General features: G+C 60.8%; 1 protein-coding gene across 3 annotated transcripts in view; it reads right to left on the bottom strand.

The window, feature by feature from the left end:
- Positions 1-18881, bottom strand: part of NOTCH1 (notch receptor 1) — a 42235-nt gene extending 23354 nt beyond the window's left edge. For all 3 annotated transcript variants that reach the window (XM_062591212.1, XM_062591215.1, XM_062591214.1), the window contains exons 1-4: positions 18684-18881; positions 17142-17223; positions 3195-3457; positions 2526-2864 (exon numbers count right to left, since the gene is read on the bottom strand). In XM_062591212.1, the coding sequence (XP_062447196.1) occupies positions 2526-2864; positions 3195-3457; positions 17142-17223; positions 18684-18741 (742 nt within the window). In that variant the 5' untranslated portion in view covers positions 18742-18881. The remainder of the gene's footprint in view (positions 1-2525; positions 2865-3194; positions 3458-17141; positions 17224-18683) is intronic.
- Positions 18882-19981: the final 1100 nt, after the last annotated feature.

Here is a 19981-nt window from a genome sequence, read left to right as displayed (position 1 = left end):
GATCTGCTGCACTACATACCAGGATATCAATCACTCTCTTATCCTGTGAAACAGCCCCCAATCCCTCGTGCCTCTGCCAGAACCCGATACAGCACTTGCAGCGAGACGCATGCCTGCAGTAGCCCGATCCGTGGAGGTGCTGAGGGAGCTCACGGTCCCTCCAGAGCCACCCTGCAATTCATCCAGGGCCATGCCACCCAGTGGGAGGCAAACCAGTTAATGCAGCATGCAAATCTGCTGGAAGCAGCCCGTGATGCCACAGCCAGGTGTGAAAGCACAGCAGGATTTCCCCCCGGGGGTGATACCTCACATGGACGTGCAAGATGCTTTGGTTGCTCTCGGGAAACTGCCTCGTCAGCAGTACACCTGGGAAGGGCCAGCGCTGCGGTTTGCCCCGCCACCCTCTCTGCCTGCCCTCCCCAGCGGCACCGCGTCTCCTCCGTGCCAGCGCTCGGAGCTGCCTCCCACCCAGCAGCCAGCAGCACTGCCTTTGCCGGGGTATTTCCAACTGCAGGGCATCGCTTCCAGGAACTCCCCGCTCATGTGCACGCTTGCAGCTCCCTGCGCCGACTCCGCAGGGCTGGACCGTCGTGCACGGGCTCACCCATCTGCCTGGCCTGGAAGGAAACGCTTCCTTCCCTAGGACTGCTCGCTGGGGCGAGCTCCCAGCGCCTGGCTAGCTGTAAGGACAGGAGGTTTACTCCAGCCTGGGTGAGCAGTCGTGGGGTGGAGGTAGGAAATCTTAAAGAGCCCTGGCTCTTTTTGATGGATTTTGTGTGTCTCCTGAATTATGACAGCCCAAGCTTTGGAAAGGGGATTGAACCTCTTGCTCCTGGGCCTGTGTCAGAGACCAAGATGAAATCTCCTCCTGGGGCAAGTTTGCCCACTGCTTGCGGGGATCTTGCCCGTTCCCCTGGCCCTGCTCAGGGCTGCAGGCAGGACGCGAGTCCCGGCCCTCCTCCTGCTCCGCCAGGTACAGGAGACCCGTCCCAGCCGGAGGAGGTGGGTGGCAGAGGGAGGCCACAAGGCATGTCCAAAGCAGAGACGGGGCCAGAGCGACGCGGGGTGGAGGAACGAGCTCCCGCTGTAACCCCCGAGCACCCCCCGCGGCACAGGGAAAAGCTATTTGCCTCCTTTTACCATCCTGCCCCCCGACAGTGCATAAGGACCCGCCACTGAGGGGTTACGGGCGACAAAAGGAGATAAAAGAAATCCCATAGCTGTTCCGCCGCACGAAGATTTCTCAGGCGGCTTAACGCCGCCGACAGCATCTTCCCGAGAGGGAGGCCAGATGCTTCCTCTCCGCGTCCGCCGCAGACAGGTGGAGGAGGCCAGCTTGGGCGAGCAGCGAGGTTAATCCCCCTGCAAACAAAGCCCGGCCGCCGAGCGGGGCGGCGGCGGCGGCGCTCCCGGACGGCCGCTCTCCGGCAGGAACCTCACCAACGTCATCCCTCCAGCGCGGGTGGGGAGGACGCGCGGGGCAGGCGACCACGCTGCAAACCGCTGCCCCAGGGAGGAGGCGAAAGGACTCGCCGGGGGCATTTTCACAGCCTCTCTTCTCCCTACTGGCTCCTGGGGGGGGCTCGGCTCCCGTGCAGGGGCCCCGATGACCCTCCTCCTGCGAGATCCCGGTCTCCCCGTGCGTCCTCCCAGCCCGCCCAGCGCCTCGGCTGCGCCCCTTTCTGCTCTGCTCCGGTGTTTGCCGGCCGGTGCGCGGCGAGCACGGAGAGGGTCTCCCTTCCCCAACTCCGCTCACACGCGGAAACATACCAAAATAGCTACTCCTGGATAATTATTCCATTCTGGAAGTGGATTAAGCTAAAGCGGAAAAAGGCACTCTTATTCTGGAATATGAGCATCCGCACAGGGGCCTCTATTGAAACAGTTGTTTTGGAAGAGCTATTTTGGTGAATCACCAATACAAAAAGCCCCCAGATGACCTCTCCTTTTAAGGGACAGCTGCCCAGCATCTTCCCAAACCCACCGGGTGCAGCTCGGCTCCCGCTACACTGCGGCTACTTATTTCTGTCATTCCCCAGAGCAGCAGTAACTTGAGCAAAGATTCGGTGCTGATTGTTTTCATAAAGTTTTACAGATTTGCTGAACTTTCTGCATCATGACAGCCCACAGAAAGCAGGATAAAAACCCACTTCCTAAGAAAAATGTCAACTCAAACAAAATAACTGCTCCAAAGCGTTTCTCTGTTTTACTCCACCCCAGTGCCTCAGTATCCCATTCTCAGCACAGCTGCAGCAAAGCTGGGCAGCATCTCACCCTCGCGTTATGCAAAGGCAAAAGGTCCAGAGCAGCCAAAGGCAGCTTTCTCTATAGGCTCTTTGGGCATAAAGCCCTCACTGGAGCCAGGTACCTGCATATCTTAAACAGCCTGGGCCACTGGGACTTGCTGAAGGCCGCGCAGGGCAAAGGAGCAAAAGGGAGCTGCAAAAGGGACTCCAGTCTCTCACTGTCTCCTTGTAGCAACCAAATGGCCAGAGCAAGCCCATCGACGGGAAGGCAGCCCCTACCTGGCAGACACATGCAGTCGTAGGTGGTGTCGCCGGTCTGGCGGCAGGTTCCCCCGTTCTGGCAGGGCGAGGGATTGCAGGGCACGTAGAGGTGCTCGCAGTTCTGCCCGGTGTACGCCGGCTTGCAGGCGCACTGGTAGGTGCCGACCTCGTTGATGCAGCTCCCGCCGTTCTTGCAGATGAGAGGCGAGATGCTGCACTCGTTCAAATCCTGCTTGCAGTTGGCCCCGTGAAACCCGGCTGTGCAGCGGCAGATGTAGTGGGCCTCGAACGGGACGCACTGCCCTCCGTTGGCGCAGGGGTTGGAGGCACAGGGATCGGCCTGCTGGCAGGTTTTACCTAGGGAGCAAGGAGGACAAGAGGAAGGATGAGGATGCACTGCAGCTCAGGCGTGCAAGGAGGGAGATCTTCGTGCTGGGCAATCCCAAAAACTGGAGCACCAACCCAGCTCCGTGGGGGGCTGTGCAGGAACCAAGTGTGTTATAGGGGGGTCCAATTAATTCCTCCCACTTGCCCACCGCAAAATCTCCATCCGTGCAGGACACTTGCGGCTAACAGAGCTGGGGCCTTCCAGGACCACGCACCTCCCAAGCCGGTTTGTAACTCAGGTTTGCAAACCGCCCCCAAGAAGCGCAAAGGGGCATGCCCGTCCCAGCGCCCCGGCCTCACCTGACCACCCGGGCGGGCAGCGGCACTTGTACTCGCTGAGCGTCAGCAGGTCGCAGGTGCCGCCGTTGCGGCAGGGGTTGTTGAGGCAGACGTTCTCGCGGGGCGTCAGGCAGAGCTCGTCGGTGAAGCCCACGCGGCAGGCGCAGGTGTAGTCCACGGTGCTGCCGCGCACCACGGGGGTGCAGGTGCCGGCGTTCTTGCACGGGGAGCTCAGGCAGGGGTTGGGCAGCTGGCACCGGTCGCCCACGTGGGCGCCGTTACACCTGGGAGAGAGACAGAGCCCTGCTCAGAGCAAACCCACAGCCTCTCCGCGAGGAGAGGTCCCTGCCCCGCGCGACGCCGGGACGCCCCGCTGCCGGCTCGGGGCAACGGGAACGTGCACGCGAGGTTTGCGGCCGGGCAGGCGCTGCCGCGCGGGGACCCGGCCCGCCGTCCCTGTGCGTCTGCTTTGGCAATCGAAAGGCTCTGTCCCGACTGCTCGGGGCTGAGCTGCACCTTGAGAGAGGAGGAGGATTAAAGAGAAGCCTCTGACAAAGGTTTCCCCCATCAAGGGGCCTGCTCAGACTTGCAAAACCGCAATCGCCAGTGCTGACATCCTGCTTTTCATCACAAAGTGCTTTTTCTCCTTCCCCCCTCTCCTCTTGCTGAAGAGGAAACCAAGGCCCAAGGGGGACGCGAGCCGCCCCGTGCCGCCGGGAGGACAGCGGCAGAGCCGGGAGCGTCCCCCGCGCCTCACCTGGGGCATCTACAGCGCCAAATGGAAGAGGAACCCCCCGGCCGGTGCATCGTGCCCTGTCCCTGAACCAGGCACCAGGCTCCCGCTGCCCTCGCGCCCCCCGTGTGCGCGGAGCGGCCGCCGGCTCGGCCCCCTCGGCCCCCGGAGGCGAGGGGAGGGGAGAGCAGGGGAGGGAGGCGCTCGCCTCGCCGGGTTGCATCCGACCGGGGGGATCCGCAGCCCCGCCGATGCCCAGCGCCAAATGCCACCTGCACGCTGGGGCACGGAGCGAGGCCGGGGCGAAGCTCTGCGAGCCCGAGGGCACCTCGACATCAAAAGATCCCAGAGCCAAGGCCCTTCAACACCTCCCTGGCACAAACCGTCCCGCTCGGTGTCTTTTGTTCGGCGTTTTCAACACAAGGCGCTGCGCGTTTCTCCCTCTGAGCCGGGCTGCTCACGTTACGCGCCTGCAGAAGGGAGATTTATGGTGCCGGCCGGGCTTTTGCCACGCTGCAACGAGCGGCTCTGCAGGACGGGCTGGCGGGAGGACGACGGCCGCGGCCGCGTCCCGTGCCGCGCTGCGTGCGGATGCTGCGCCAAGGCGCGCAGCCCCGGCCCGGCCCTCGCCCCTCTCCTCGCCCCGGGGCTCCCCGTGGTGGGGACGCCCGTCACCGCGCCGGGCTCGGGGCGCGCAAGCTAACGGCACGCTAGCAGGGCCGCCCTCGGAGAGCCCGCGGGGCCGCCGGGCCACGCGCAGCCCGGCGCGTCTGCACGCGGGGCATCGCCGCGAGGCCCCCCCCGGGCGCCCGGGGGCTCGCAGCAGCGGCGGCGGGGAGCACCGGCGCGGCCGGCCGGCGCCTCTGCAAAGCACCGGCGCTGCTAACGAGCCCCAAACCTGCAGCCGGCCCCCGCGAGAGCAACAGGCTGCCGCGCCGGAGGCAGGGACGACGTCTCCTCCGGCTCCCCCCTCCCTTCCCCTGCCCCCTCTCCCCCCCTTTTTTTTTTTTTTTAACCCAATTCTGATTTCATTGTTGAGGATTGTGTGAGAATTTGTCCGGATTCGGCGACATTTTGAGTTAATGAGACGGCATTATCCGGGCCCAATGAAAAAGAAAATGCGGATAATAATAAATCAGGGCATCTGCTCGGCGCACAAAGGGCGCCGGGAGCAGGTGTGCATGCTAATGAGCGCCGAGCAGCTGCTGCGCGCCCGGCCCGCCGCCGCCGCCGCCGCCGCCGCCTGCCCGCGGCCCGGCCCGCCCGGCCGGCCCCGCGCGGGCCCCCGCCGGCGGCCGCCTCCGCAGCCGGCGGCCGCCCCTGAGAGCGGCCTTTGTGCGGGGCGTCCCGTCCCGTCCCGTCCCGTCCCCCCCGCTGCCGCCACCGCCGCCAGCCCGGCTCGGCTCGGCTCGGCTCGGCTCGCCGCCCCCCGAGCCCCGGGGCTGGCGGCGAAAGCACGCCGGCCGCCTGCAAACCGCTGCGGCGTGCAGTCAGCCGTGAAAGCCGCGCCGCACCACACGCACGCTTTTTTTCTTAAAACAATCCCCCGACGCGGAGGGAAAAGGCAGAAAAGAAAAAAAAAAAAGGGAAAAAAAAAAAAACGCGGGAAATGCTGCTGCAATGCTGCGATGCCGGGTCTTAACTAGCGCCGGGCGCCGGAGCCTCCCGCCCGGGCTGCCGGAGGTCTTGCAAGGGGCGACGCCGTGTTAACGGAGGGGTGAATTACGGCCGGGGCGGGACGCCCGGGGCGGCAGAGCGGCACCCGCGCTAGCTCAGCGGCCGCAGGGCTCCCGCGCCTCCGCGTCAAGAACCCCCCGAGGTTGCCCGGGAGCGCAGAGTATTTATTTTTATTTTTAAACGGCTTTCTGCCTGTTCACTCTCCAAGGCGGTTGGCTGACGCGGCCAAAGCCGGCAGGCAGCGGAGGGCGCGACGGCCGCTGCAGCGCGGGGCGGGCGCCCCGGGAGCCGCTGGGCACGGGCGAGCGGGGCCGGCGCGACCCCGCTCCTGCGCCTTCCGCGCTGCGGGGGCTATTGCCAGGCCTGAACTGAAAAAGCATCAGTAAAGCCGCTTTCCAGGGAAAAATAAAAGCAAAAAAAACCCAACGCAACCAGAAAGAGCCACACTTAACACCCAGCGCCGCCTGCTACGACCGACGCGGAGGGTTACGTTGCACAGGTAAACCCATCGCGGAGAAGCGGAGGCCAGCGCGGGCAACGGCGGCTCGCCCCGCCGAGCTCCTCGCTGCTCCTGAGCAACGGCGTTTTCCTTTCTTTTCGATGCAAAAGCTGCTGCTGGCAGAAATCTCTCCGTCACGAACGGCGACGGAGCGCACACGACCCCAGCAGCTCCTGCGCTTGCAAGCGCGCCCCGGAGAAGCGCCCGTCCGCAGCCCTGCAGGCCCGAGCGCCCCAAAATCGCGCTGTTCACCCCCACGTTGGTAACAGAGAGGAGGCAGGGAAGAGCGCTCCTGTGAGCTGAAGCCACGGGCCAAATTTCAACGCTGCCAACCGGCCGTTTCATCAATAGCCAGAGCTCCTGGAGTCCTACGGTAAGCTGAGTCTCTGGAGCCGCATTTAAAAGCCCAACAACCACAGCAGCTTTTGAGACTTGCGGCTGCAGAGGAAAACCAGGAAACAGGGCTTGCATGCAAAGCAAAAGATCAAAAACCAGGTGAAGAACAAGGCCAGCCTGAGATGGATTTATTTTTCAGCTCTCCTGGGTTTGGAGAGCCTGGAGTCAGCAACGCCGGCGCTCAGCCTCCAGCCTCTCTGCAAACCTTGGCACAGGTCTGCCTGCTTCTGCAGGAGCCAGATCACCCCTGGAAGCTACCCCAGGCACTAAAGTGTTATTTCTGCAAAAAACACCCGGGGAAGGGGGTTGTTGCTCACAAGCGAGCGGTCCCGGAGAGCTCATCCTCGCCCTGCTGCAGCCCGTCAGGAGAGCCCGGGGCTCGGCGTGTGCTCGGATGCAAGATCACTCTGCGGTTTTTCCTTTGGCATTTCCCAAGCAGGGCCACCCAGACCAAACCCAATGCAGCTCAAGGGAACTGACATAAAAGACATTAAAGCTGCACTTTAATTTTATATATATATATATTTTTTAAATATATGTTTTGGCAGGACAGGATGGGTGCTTCAGGATGAAAACATCCCAAAAAGGCCATCAGAAACCAGCTTCCATGCAGCAAAAGGGCGCTGAGCTCCCTGCATCACCCAGGTCCAAAGGATCCTCCTGAAAATCTCTGCCCGCGATGGCGCAGCAGTGACGCCGGCCGCCCGGGCGACACGAGCCCTGTTCCCAACTCCAACAGGAACAGCTAAAAACACCAGTGGTGCTGGCTGCCCCGAGCAGGCGGCTCAGAAACGTTTCCGTTGGTGCATTAACCTGGTGAAGAAGCACCAGTTCAGCTGCGACGCAGCCCTGGACTTCGGAGGCTCCGGCAGGCAACGGCCACCGACGACTCCAGCCCCGGCGCCGCGCAGAGGAATGCTCCCCTCTCCAAAACTGCAAGGCTCTGGGGTATCTTCCAAGTGATCTGACCCACACGACCCACGCTATCGCCCAGCAGGCTGGGGAGCGCCGAGAAAGCAGCGGGCTGCCGCTGCCCGCGCGCGCTGGGCGGGTGCGAGCGCCCTGGTTTGCGCCGCCCGAGCGCCGGCGGCTCGCGCGCGCCCCAGCGCCGTTGTGTTTGGAGGGGTCAGGAAGGGGCTGGTGGCTCGATTCCCACGACACCGGCCCGTGGCGAGCCTGCTCTCCTCTTCAAGCTCTGCTTTCTCGGCATCGCACGCAGAGTGCAACGAGGGGGCGGCGCGACGGACAACACGCAGCGCTCCCCATCCATAAATCTCCCGCGCGCTTCGCCAGAGACGTGAAGACCGATGCCGGCGGCCTTGCCCGGGGTCGGACGGCACGTCCCAGCGGACGACGGCCTGGGAACCCCCCGCTCCCACCGCCGCGCCCCGGCCGACTCGCTACGCGGCTCAGCGGGGCCGCCGGGGTTCGTCCCCCCTGCCGCGCGGCCTTAACAACTTCCTCGAGACGGCAACGCGCTGCGGCATTTCGGCAGGGCTCCCCGACGCGCTCCGCAGCCCGAGACCAAGCAATCGGAAACATGAACGAATTGCACGAGACGCGGGACAGGCAGAGGCGGCTGCACGCTGCTCCGCCGCCGCCCTGGGCTCGGGGTTCCCCCGCTGCCCTTTTCTTTGCCGCCTCCCCGTCCGCAGCGCGCGGGGCTTCTCCTCCAACCTGCCAGCAACAGGTTTCGCGGCTCCGGCGCTCGCCCTCCGCAGCAATGCAGCCACTGAAAGCATCCCGAGGCAGATGGTTCCCTGACCTTTAGCCCAAGGCTAATTCAGGAGTTTTGCTGTTTTCCTTTCTAAGCTAAGCTGCCATCTGCCACCGCCGGCACAGATGACGACCAACGGCCCCTGCGCACGCGGGAGGCGGCGAGGGGGCTGAAAGGTGCCCCGTGCCCGGGGGGGGGGACAGGACGCTGGGCTGCGAGGAGCCTCCCAGCTCCCTCCCGGCATCCAGGCTGCCTCTCCCTGTCCTCACCCGTCATGTCACCCCTTCCTCACCCTCACTGTCCCCACGTGGCCCAGGCGGAAAGGGCTAGCGGAGCCCGGCGATGCTGCAGCACCGCGAGGAAGGAGTTTGGAAACCTCATGCAGTCAAGTGGTTTCGAGCTAGCTGCCAGCACGGGATCCTCCTATCTGCAGCTGTGAAGACGCAGATAGCGTCACATCCAGAGGAGACTTGCTCCAGCACGGCCTGGGCAACGCAAAAGGAGTCACAGCTTCGAGGGGGCCAAACTATTTGGATCTCACCTATTTGCCATAACCAAAAGGAGAGTCTCCCTTCGCTGCCTGCGGCCCCACGGACACGACACGCTGCTCTCAGCCATCGAGGGGTGGCACGAGCGCACCGACGCTGCCCACACCACTCTGCAAGCGCCACCCTCGCGCTCGCAGACAGCATCCACCACTGCCTGCTTCCACACGCCTCTTCATGCAAACAACGCAAACCCAGCAGTTACCAGAGCTCATGCATCCAGTTTTTTTTCCAACTGTTAGACATCCACCCATAAGAGTCACTTTTCCAGTTGTGCCAGTGGCTTTTTGCCTGGCACAGACTGGAATCAACACCCCAACTTTCTTCTGAGGTTGCACCTCTTCCCCCAACCCAGGTTTCTGCAGTGCCTGGTGCAGGAGCCTTGATCCCCACCAGTTCTAACCCCACTGCTGGTACCCTGCAACGGAGGGCTGGTGCTCACGGGAGATACCTCAGCGTCTCACAGAGAACGGATTCGTTTCCTACTCTGTCTTGGTCCCTCATTTATTAACACGTGCTCTGCCCACAGCATCCTCTCACAGGGCATGCACAGCTTCTCCATTGTCCTGGGCGGCAGAGGACACGGGACTTCTGGCATGGAGGGACAACTACGGCCCCACCAACATCTCCTGCTGCAACGGCAGCAATCGTATCACCAAAAACTGGTGCTAGATTGAACTGGCAGGGTACTCGATAAAGTCCCATCCAGGTCTTACTTTATTAAACACTCCAGGACACTAGCCTGGGAAAAAACAAAAAACAAAACAAACTCATACAAGGAGGTTGGTTGGCAAAGCAGCAGGTTACTTCAAGTGACATCAGGTTAATAAAGCAAGAGCAGATCTACAGTCTTGCTTAATTAAAAAAAGCAAACTGCAATCCCAAGTCTTTGATGTGTTTTTTTTGTTCCATTTCGTTTTTGACCTAACCCAAGCCATCTAATTGAGATCTTAAGACCCAGACTTTCATCTGGAAAGACACTAAAGGAATTCCCAAAGCTGGATATGCTCATGGTCAGGGGCAAGGGGAAAACGTGCTAGAGCCACTGCTCTTCTCACTAGCATGGCGAGGAGAAAAAAAAAATTTTGCTTTGTTTCTTAAGTAGACGTTAGTCAGGACAGTGCTGGAATCAACGTTCCCATTGTAATGAAAAACAATATAATCCCATTACTAAGCAAAGTGGCCAGGCTATTCACCAGCGATAGCAACCAGCTACCTGGGAAGGAGCTGCTTTTCAATGGAGGTTCATTCACAATAAACATGAAAGATGTCTAAGGAAGAGCCCAAGACAAAACTCGCTTCATTCCCACCCTCAACAATGGGTCCTATGAATTTTTTTTCCCAGCTGATTTTTTTTTTATATCCTCTGCTGGTGTCGGTCCGCCCAGCCCCATTGTTTGTGGGACGGGACTGGTCTCCCCCGCCGCAGCCCGCCCGGCTCCGCCGCGCGCTCCCCCCGTTGACGCCGTTCTCCAGCTACTTCGAAAGGAAGGGCTCGTTTTTGAGGACTGTTTGGAAGGAAATGCTTCCAGAGGTACCCATCCCACTGGCACCCCTGGAGAACAACCCCCTTCCAGAAGGCAAAGCTCGTTTTGGAAAGACCCGGCTGCAGCGGCCCCGGCCGTGCCCGGCTTTGGGGCCGGTTCCACGTGCTCCCGAGCTCCGTTTGGTAGCGCCCGGGGCCCTGGCACACACTGCGCCAGTGTCATCATCTTGCTACGACATGACAAACTCCTTTTTCCCCCCCAAACCAAGTTTTGGCTGAACACTGAGCTGCCTGATCGCCGGAAAAGGAAAACTCCTGCCAGGAGCACGCGTGGCCCCTATATCCTGCTCTTCTAATCCTGAAAACAAAACCCGAGATTAACATCCGAACACTACCAAGAGTTTAAACCACCTGTATTTAGCTCTGGCGTTTATAAATAGGAGGAGAGGGGCGTTTCACAGAGCGCATTGGCACCCGCGAGGCGCAAACCCCTCCGAAAGTCAGGGCGATTTGCGCCGGGGACGTTTCGGTGGAGCGAGCCAGACGGACAGGAGAAGGCAGCCGGGAGGAGGGAGCGAGCCAGGGTGGCTCCAACACCCCTCCGCACCCGCAGGGACGCAGGAAGCCGCTGCCTTTCCCTCCGAAGCAAAGAAAAGCCCCCTAAATAATAATAAAAAGAAAGAGTTGGGAGCTATCACAACCTTGCTCCCAGGGAGCCGGGAAAGCCGCCGGTGCGGACGGAGAGGTGCCCGAGGCTGCCGCTGCCGCGGCCGCTGGCTTTAACCAAGGCAACGGCGAGCAGCGGAGGGAAGACGCTGCCTTTCGGCACCTTTTGCCTGCAGAAATCCCTGTGTCAACAGGCGGCCGGGGCGGACAAAGGGCGCCGCTGCCCCCGGCCCGCATTCCTGCGCCGCGCTCCTTGGAAACCCACCTTTCCCGGGGAGCAGCGGGCCCCGTGAAAGGGCCGTCTGTCGCCTTTTGACTTGGGGGCTAACATTTCACTAGGAGCGAGGGGCCGGGGCCGGCCCCCGCCGGCACTCCCCCCGCCCTGCCGCGCCGGGACACGGCTGTGCCGCGCCGAGCTCGGCGCCGTGCCGTTATCCGCCGCAGGCCCCAGGAGAGGGTATTTAATGGTTTAACTGCCCCCAAACGTCTCTGCAGCCGACGCCAACCGGACGCTCGAGGTCCCTCGGGTGCGCGCGGCAGCGCAGAGCCGGCTCCCCGCAGGAGCCACGTCCAGCAGGGCCACCAGCCACGGCTCGCTGGGCAAGCAGACGTGGGACGGGGCGGGCGACGAACGCCACAAGCTCCTTTCTGCTCCCCGTGGTGGACGCGTGAAGCACCACCCGGCAGCCCACGCGGGATGCCGTGGATTAGCCCGTGCCTTCCCCCAAAACTCAAGAGCACCAAGGCGGTGGCCGACGGGGTGGTTTGGCCACCCAACAGCACCACAAAAGCCCAGGACGAGCAGGAGGAATCAGCAGCAGAAGGCAAAGCTACGCTCTGCAACCACTGCCCATGCAAGTCTCTAAGCTTGGGCCGGATCCTGCACGGTCCTGGGAGGCCCAAGCAAAGCCTGGCACTGCCAGAAGGGCAACTCTTGGCTACGCTGACTTTAGATCAGGCCCAAAGCAACTTGGACCTCCACCCCAGACCCCAGAAAGGTTGGTAACAGCACTTCTCTTTGGCGGCTCAGCCCTCCCAGCCCACCGCCGCACAGTGGTTTGCCTGCAGCGTGCCCCACTATTAAATAAAGGCAATGTTATAGCATCATTAAAACTTAATATATCCATTTCCCTATAAATACCATTAAATTCAGTTTTTTGGAAGGGAATTAGGGTGAAAACTTGTTAAAAGAAAATGATTTACGCACAAATAAATTTTTGCAACTTGACTGAGCGTGAAAGTTTCCCATTAAAATGCAGCTCCGCTCTCTTTGCTGGAAACGTGCAAGAACCTAAATCGCCAAGGCCTAAACATTAACCATTTAACCGACTTTTCCAATATTAACTCCGGACTGCCGTGGGGGAAGGGGAGGACGCGCCAGGTGAACGCCAAAACTAGGCTATAAAATCCCTGCGCGAGGGAAACGCAGCCCGGCGCAGGTCCCCGCGGGGCTACGCTCCGAGCGGCCCGTTTCGGGGGCCGCGGGGCCGGCGCCTGGCGCCCCGGGCACCGGCAGGTGGGACGCTGCCCGGCGGGCCGATCCCCGGAGCCCCCTGCCCGCGGGACCTCTCTCAGCACCTTGCCCGCGAGGACCGAACGAGGGGACCTCCAGCTCCAGCGGCGCTTCAGCCTCCGGCGCTCGGGCGCAGAACCGCACGGACCGCGGCGTCCCGATATGCGGTCCAAAGTTGTCATCTGCAGCTCGGGGATATTTTAATCCGTCCGGATCCAGAGCGTACCAGCTCCCGCTTACTGCGCCCCGCGGCTACTCCCTAGTTAAACACCCTTATGCCCCATAAATTGCACATTGCTCTCATGTACGCAGGCTGTTACCATTCGGGACACCTTGAACACGAGCAAAACGATGGTCACCACACCTCCGGGCCTGGAAAGAGCAAGTTAATTTCCAAACAATGTTATTTTAAAACTTGCTAACTGCCTGCTGATTATGTTATCCACCCCTTAATTGGCGAACGGCTTGGTCGCGGAATGACTTATCCATGTTTCCCTCGTGCAACATGCTATAAACTGTAACGGCCTCGGAGCAGAGACCAGCTGGAACAAATGGACTAATCCAGAAATACAGCCCTTCACCATCAGGGGGTTGTAACACGGAACGGAATTCAGGGAAATAAAAACATAGGCCATATGCCAAAACCGGTGCTCTACAGAAGTTGTGCGAGGAGCAGACCTGCATCACAGCGGTTCCCGAGCACCCAGCCGTGCAGGACCGAGCCCCCATCCTCCAGGCTTTGCTCGGGCCCCTGAGCTCAGGTGATTACAGCCAGCACAAACAGCTCATCGCCTCTGGATCCGGGAGAGCTGAAGAGTGCGCTCCTCTCCACAGGCATCACCCCACCTTTCCTGCTCATCTCAGTGCTGCAGGTACCGGCAAGGGACCTACGGAGACACCTTTTGTTGAGCAGAACCAGTGCTGGCCCCCAACCCAAACACAGCAAACACAGCTGGCTGGGAGAATTTCATCACGGTTATCCAGGCAATGTGCAGCGGGGGGGGAAAGGCAAAAAAAACCTCAGACCAACCAACAAAATCCAAGGGCAAGTTAGTAGGGGTGAGCAGGACCACTTGAGACAACCGTGATAACCACGAAGACATTTGGCAGAGAGCAGGGACGTAAATAGAGGTTTTTCTAGAAAAGAGCTAAAAATCACACTGCTATCCCAGTGGCTTCACCAGCTGAAGTTCTCAGCAAAGTGTCTCCTCCAGTGGAATCTGCAACAGGTGACGCTTTCGTATTTCTAAGGCACCCTGTTACCCATTTCCACCTTGTTCTTTCCGAGAATGAGATCAGACTTGAAACAACCATCAAGAGCTCTCAACATGGCTGAATCACCCCTCGGCTAGTTCTTTAAGGGCTTCCTCTGGTTGATTGTTCAACACTCCACCCTCTTCCTCTCCAGCACCGAGACTGCATTTTTTCTTTGTTATTATTTCATGGAAATAACGTTGGGTTAAAGCACATGAGAAAAAATCAGACCAAAAGGAAACTTCCGCCCTTTGCAGCGAGATAACAATGACTGAGCAGTGGAGTAACTCAAAGGGTAGAGCGAGCTGCAAAATATAGATCACTCCTCCGGCTTCCTGGTTGTCTCCAGAAAGAGTTTTCAGCTAAAATAATCATCTCTTGCCGCTACGGTCCTTCCTTGAATGCTTCTTCCCAGTTCACCCACTGCCCATGGCAGCTGCCGGGGGTGACGCACGTTAACTCACGGGCCGTATCCCCGACTGAACTGCGGCGCTGCACTGATTCATAAACAGAGGAAGTACTTTAGCAAACTGACTTTTCCCCCTTTTCAGTGCAAGCCTAGTGATTAACTTAACTTACTCCTTTCCTTTGCAGCCTATTTGGCTTCTCTGGGCAAGATTACGACAACTCGGCCCCAGCCCCTCCGACTTCAACAGTGAACCGCTGGTGGAGCCGGGTTTGAAACTCAGCCCTGTTTCATGCCATCTGCTTTTAACTAGTGGAACAAGGGAGGTCCTGGGAATAAAAGTCACGTGGCGTAGCAATCTAAAATCAGCCCTACTCATTTGCAGTGATGCCAGTCAAAATCATAGTTATCCAAAAGTCTAATTAGGAGCTATCACTACAAGCCCAAAGGATCTTTCAGAAAACCGCATTTTGTCTGGGAAAATGTCTTAGTCAAAGAGGAGCCTTTTCTGGAAAGCCACAGTTCACCAGCACCATGAAACCGCACTCCCAACCACCGCTGTAGCCAGCCACCATCTGCTGCGCCAAGCCACCCATCAAGCAGACTTTTTAAAGCTACAGGTCTGGCACAAGTGCCATGTGTGGAACAGAAATCCCCCACGCCACCAGCTAGGGCCCTTACAAGGTGCACAAACTTCTCCGCCCTCTTAGAGCGCTCAACGATCCTGCTGCTCCTGCCAAGAGGGAAAGTAGCTCTAAAGGCTGTTTAATTAGGCCGCCTCTGTTGCAAACCCTCGGGCCGATCAAATGCCCAGTCCTCTTCATTCAGTCACAGCTCTACGTGCCCCGGCTTGACTGGCAAGGGGACAAACAAGATAAGGGACCTGCAGTCCTGCAAACTATCACTGTAAAATAATAAAGGCAGAGAAAGCGCCTCATTTCACACTGGTGATTTCCTTTCCCTAACAGGACTGATAACTCCAAAACTGAGTTATCAGAGCCGTCTTCGAGTAACCCAACTAGCTCTCTCCTGCGACAAACGCCAGGACGCTCGTCCATCGGAGCAGCTTCTCCTTCATACGCTATTTATTTCACTCCACTTTCTAATTGGATTTGTGGGGAAGCACAATGGAGCTTTATGGCCAAACTTTGTTAAGTGCCAGGCCGAAGGGAGATGTGGCCAGCAGCCAAAATGGTGCATTTCACGCAGGCGCCAAAGGGCAGTGCCAGCTTTTCTGCGTCTGGTATCTGTGTTCTTGGCTCTGCTTTGTTTAAGAAGCTTGGAAGCAAAACTCCTCGTAAAGAGATATTCAAACAAGTGAAAAACAGGATTTTGCTAGCTGCTATCAGATATGTTGAAAAGTTGCATCTCATCTAGTCTGTCAGTACCTCTAATATCTGCCTTCATTGCCCATTATACGTAGGCTGTATGGGACAACCGTTTCAACATAATGCGAGCGTGCACCTTAGCTTCCTGCAAAAATGACTCACACATACTTGCAAAGCCATCGTGGTGCCTGCAGTCATAACAGTCACTTATTTGCAGCTATCAATGAAGTTCTTTAAAGTTAACCTTTTCTCTTAAAAAACCCTCACAACCCTACTTCAGGAGCTTTCCCTCTGCATAGTGCTCTCACACATCAGATCTAATTAGATTCCATCACCATCTGCACATGAAATGTAAATCAGGAGTTGCAGAGACTTAAGAAAAAAAGGAAAGAATGACCACAAGGAAAAGGAGGGGTGTAAGGTTGGGGAGGGGGGCGGAGGGTTGGGCATTCTGGGAAGCCATACATGATTAGTCACACAGCATTAATCTGCCTCCCTTAACAATAGCTGCCGAATTTCGACCGAATCCCAGCTGTCGCTCTTTGAATGAAAGAAAACAAGATTTAGAGCGTCAAGCGTTGGTAAGGGCTTCTGTGCAAAAAAAAAGTGGCGTGCATTCATTAGTAGCTCACAAAGGGACCCAGCCTTTGTCCATTAAATTGCTCATGTGCCTGATTGATTTGCTGATTTATTTTCACCAAAGGGTTGGGGGGCTCAGCTTGGAGGAAGGGGGTGGGAGGTACCCAGCTACTGCGCAGAGTAACGGCGCCCAGGCAGATTTGCAAAAAGCAACACACATTGTCAAGGAAAACTGCCATTCAACAGGTTGGGATTGGAAATGCCTTCAGGTTTCTCCGCAGAGAAGAACTTCCTATTTGGAAATCTAGGGTGGGTGGGAACATCTCCCTGCCTGCTCTCAGCTTAGGGCACGTTTAACAGGCGGAGGGGAAATCTGGCCGGAAAACAGAGTCTTGCCCATTCAGATTTCTTTTATGGAATAGTTTTTAAAAGGGAGCTGGAGTCTTATTCATTTCTCTCGGTTATTGTTCCCTGGGAGCCTGGAGTGAATCGGCCATCGCTGCGGTGGGTCGGTTGGTCCTTCAAAGAGTCCCAACGTTTTACACATCCGTTTCCCCACAATCAGCTCGGAGAAAGCTGCTTCATGTGTGCCAGATCCTGCAAGGAGCCCTGGGCTGGATCCTCAGCCTGGCACCAGCTTCGGCAGAGCTACAAGGAGAAGGTGGCCCTGCTTTCCTGCCTCTCTGGTGGCCTGCACAGAGCGTAGCCCCAAGGGGAGCCATGTCAGAAATGACCTCTCCAATGTGTATGGAGATGTTCCCCAAAACTGTGCTGCTAATTGCTGGGGTGAAAGAAACCAAAAGGCAACGCTTTGGGGTTGGAGGGAGCCGGGCCTGGAGTAACTCAGAGGCAGACCATCCTCCCACCATCCAACGAGCACTGCAGGCCAGGGCCAGGCCTCACTCCTGCTCCACCAGCATCAGCAGGGCAGTCTGGATAGGTAACACCAGCAAAACATGGCCGTTTGCCCATGTTTTTCCATCCAGCTAGGAACAAAGCCCAATCCTGCCCAACTCCCGGCGACTCCTACACAAGCAGGTTATTCTTGCCACTCAAGGAAAGAAAACGCATCTTGCCCTATTAAATCCAGAGCCTTCAAAGCAAAGTCAACATGCATGTCAATACTTTGGTCTAGGGAGATGAAAATCCTCTGGCTCCTCCATACTTACTGGCACACCTCAGTCCCGTTGAGGAAAGTTTCACACTTGCCCCCGTTGAGGCAGGATTCGGCAAGCTGCGTACACCGTAAACCTGCGAAGAGGAGGAGAGCGTTAGCCCGGGAGCACGAGCAGCCGCACTGCCGGGCGCCCCTCGCCCCACCGGAGGGGGACAAGCCCGCGAGCGAAGGTGACCTGCCGCCAGCAGCACCCGCCAAAGCCTGGTGGCCACCATGAAGCCTGGTAGCCACCACGGTGGCAAGAGGGGGGGTGGGGGGGCTGATCTCTGGGCAGAGGAGGGTTGCAAAGGCAGCAGCCGCCCGGCCCTGGCTCCCAGCGGGGAATGGCTTGCCTAAAAATAACCTTGTGGCGGGTTTGAGACTAGACTCTGCCTCCTCAGCACCTTCCCCAGGGCCCAAGAGGAGGACTGACAGAGAAAAACACCAGGTCAGGCCCTCAAGTGACAAATGCCATTTGGGAAAAACCATACGCCCCGGGGCCCCTTAGTTATCATTAGCTCCGTATCGAGATGAGTCGCTCGTCACAACTTGCTGTGAGTAAAGGTTTCAAGGTCTGGCGCTCGGCGCCCAACTCTGCAGCACGGTCACCGCAGCGACTCACCGAAACTCCCGGAATCGCTTCCGATTTCTACCAGGGCTCAGTGTTCCCCCTCTCTTTCCCCGCTAGCGTTTCAGGGGACCCGGCGCGGTGACACCGCTGCGCAGCCCGGGCGGTTTCACACCGCGGGCGTTTCAGCTTCGCAGCCCGACAGCCGAGAGGCGAAGGGCTGCGGAGCGCCACGCGTGACCGCGTCCCCGAGCCCCCTCGCGGCGCAGCTTCCCCCCGGTGGGCCCCGGCTCCCGGCCGAGCTGCGGGCCGCCCCGGCGCCGAGCAAACGCGGCCCCGCTGCCGCCCCGTCGCGGGAGGCGCCCGCAGCACCGCAGCCGAGGGGCCGCGGCGCTCGGCAGGGCAGCGGGGGGCTCCTTCTCCCGGGCCCGACCCCGAAGGTCCCCCCGCACTACGCGGTGAGGCTCCCGGATCCCGCCCCCCCCCTCCCCGGGGGCGGCGAGGAGGGGCCGCCGAGGCACCCAGGTGACTTTCAAGAAACAGGAAACCGAGCCTCATTAAAAAAAAAAAAAAAAATTGCAAAACGGTCGGAAGCCCTCGCGGAACGGCGGGGAGCGCAGCTCGGAGCCCCGCGCCCCCCCGCACCGCGCCTCCGACCCCGCGGGTGCCGAGCCCCGGCCGCACTAGGGCACCGAGCCCGCTTCGCCCCGTCCCCCGCGGCGCCGAGCTCCGCTCCCGCCGGCAACCGCGGTGCAGCCGAGCGCGCAGCCCGGTCCCGCCGCGTCCCGTCCCGTCCCGTCCCGTCCCGCCGCGGCTCCCCGCGGGGCGGCAGCCGCTCTCCCGCCGCTCCTCCTCCTCCTCCTCCTCCTCCCGCGCTCGCTGCAAACTTCCTCCCGGCGGAGCCCCGCGCAGCCCCGCGCCGCCGGGCCCCGCCGCTGCGGGCCCCGCTCCGGGCGGCGGGGCCCGGCGCGTCCCGGCGGCCCTCACCTCGCGTCAGGGCGGGCAGCAGCGCCAGCAGGAGGCCGGGCACCAGGAGCCGCTGCATCCCTGCTCTCGGGCTCCCGCCCGCTCACAGCCGCATAGATCCGCGGGGCACCGGCCGCGCCGCCCCGCCGGGAGCCCCAGACACACCGCGCCCCAGCGCCGAGAGCGCAGCGACTCCGAGCGCCCGGCGCCTCCCGCGGCTGCTCTGCCCCGGCGGGCCGGGCCGGGCCGGGCCGCGCCAGGGAGGGCGGCGACGGCGCGGGGCGGGCCGGGCCGGGACAGGCCGGGACGGGACGGGACGGGGCGGCCCCGCCCGCGCCCGCCCCCGCGCCCGCCCCGCGCCGCGGCGCGACGCAGCGCGACCCCGCCGCTGCCGGGACCCCCGGCGGCACCTGCCTGCGGGGGGGCGCGGGGCCGTGGGCAGCTCCCGGACACCCCCGTGCAGCCCCCGTGCAGCCCACCCCTGCGGCCCCCGCCCCCCCAGTGCAGCCCCCCCAGCCCCCGTGCCGTCCCGGTGCAGCCCACCCCTGCGGCCCCCGCCCCCCCAGTGCAGCCCCCCCAGCCCCCGTGCCGTCCCGGTGCAGCCCACCCCTGCGGCCCCCGCCCCCCCAGTGCAGCCCCCCCAGCCCCCGTGCCGTCCCGGTGCAGCCCACCCCTGCGGCCCCCGCCCCCCCAGTGCAGCCCCCCCAGCCCCCGTGCCGTCCCGGTGCAGCCCACCCCTGCGGCCCCTGCCTCCCCCAGTGCAGCCCCCCCCAGCCCCCAGGCTGTCCCGGTGCAGCCCACCCCTGTGGCCCCCACCCCCCCAGTGCAGCCCCCCCAACCCCCAGGCTGTCCCTGTGCAGCCCACCCCTGCAGCCCCCACACCCGCCAGTGCGGCTCCCCCCAGTCCCCGTGCTGTCCTGGTGCCGCCCCAGTGCAGTCCCCATGCCGTCCTGGTGCAGCCCACCCCTGTGGCCCTTGCACACCCCGATGCAGCCCCCCCCCAGCCCCAGTGCTGTCCCGGTGCAGCCCACCCATGCAGCCCCCGCACAGCCCCAGTGCAACCCCACACAGCCCTTGCACTCTAGGGTGCAGCCCCTCTCCCTAGCCCCAGTGCAGCCCCTCTTGCACCCCTCACACAGTCTTGGGCAGCCCCAGGACACCCCCAGCAGCCCCCCCCCTCCAGCCCTGTATAACCCCAGTGCAGCCCACCCATGCAGCCCCTCGCAGCCCCATTGCCGTTTCAGTGCAGTCTCTGCACAGGCCCCTGCGCAGCCCCACACATCCTCCCCCGCGGCCCTGTGCAGCCCTGGGGCGCTGAC

The sequence above is a fragment of the Rhea pennata genome, chromosome 18, assembly GCF_028389875.1.
Source record: "Rhea pennata isolate bPtePen1 chromosome 18, bPtePen1.pri, whole genome shotgun sequence".
NCBI classification, from domain to species: Eukaryota; Metazoa; Chordata; class Aves; order Rheiformes; family Rheidae; genus Rhea; species Rhea pennata.
This window is presented reverse-complemented; position numbering and strand designations above follow the sequence as displayed.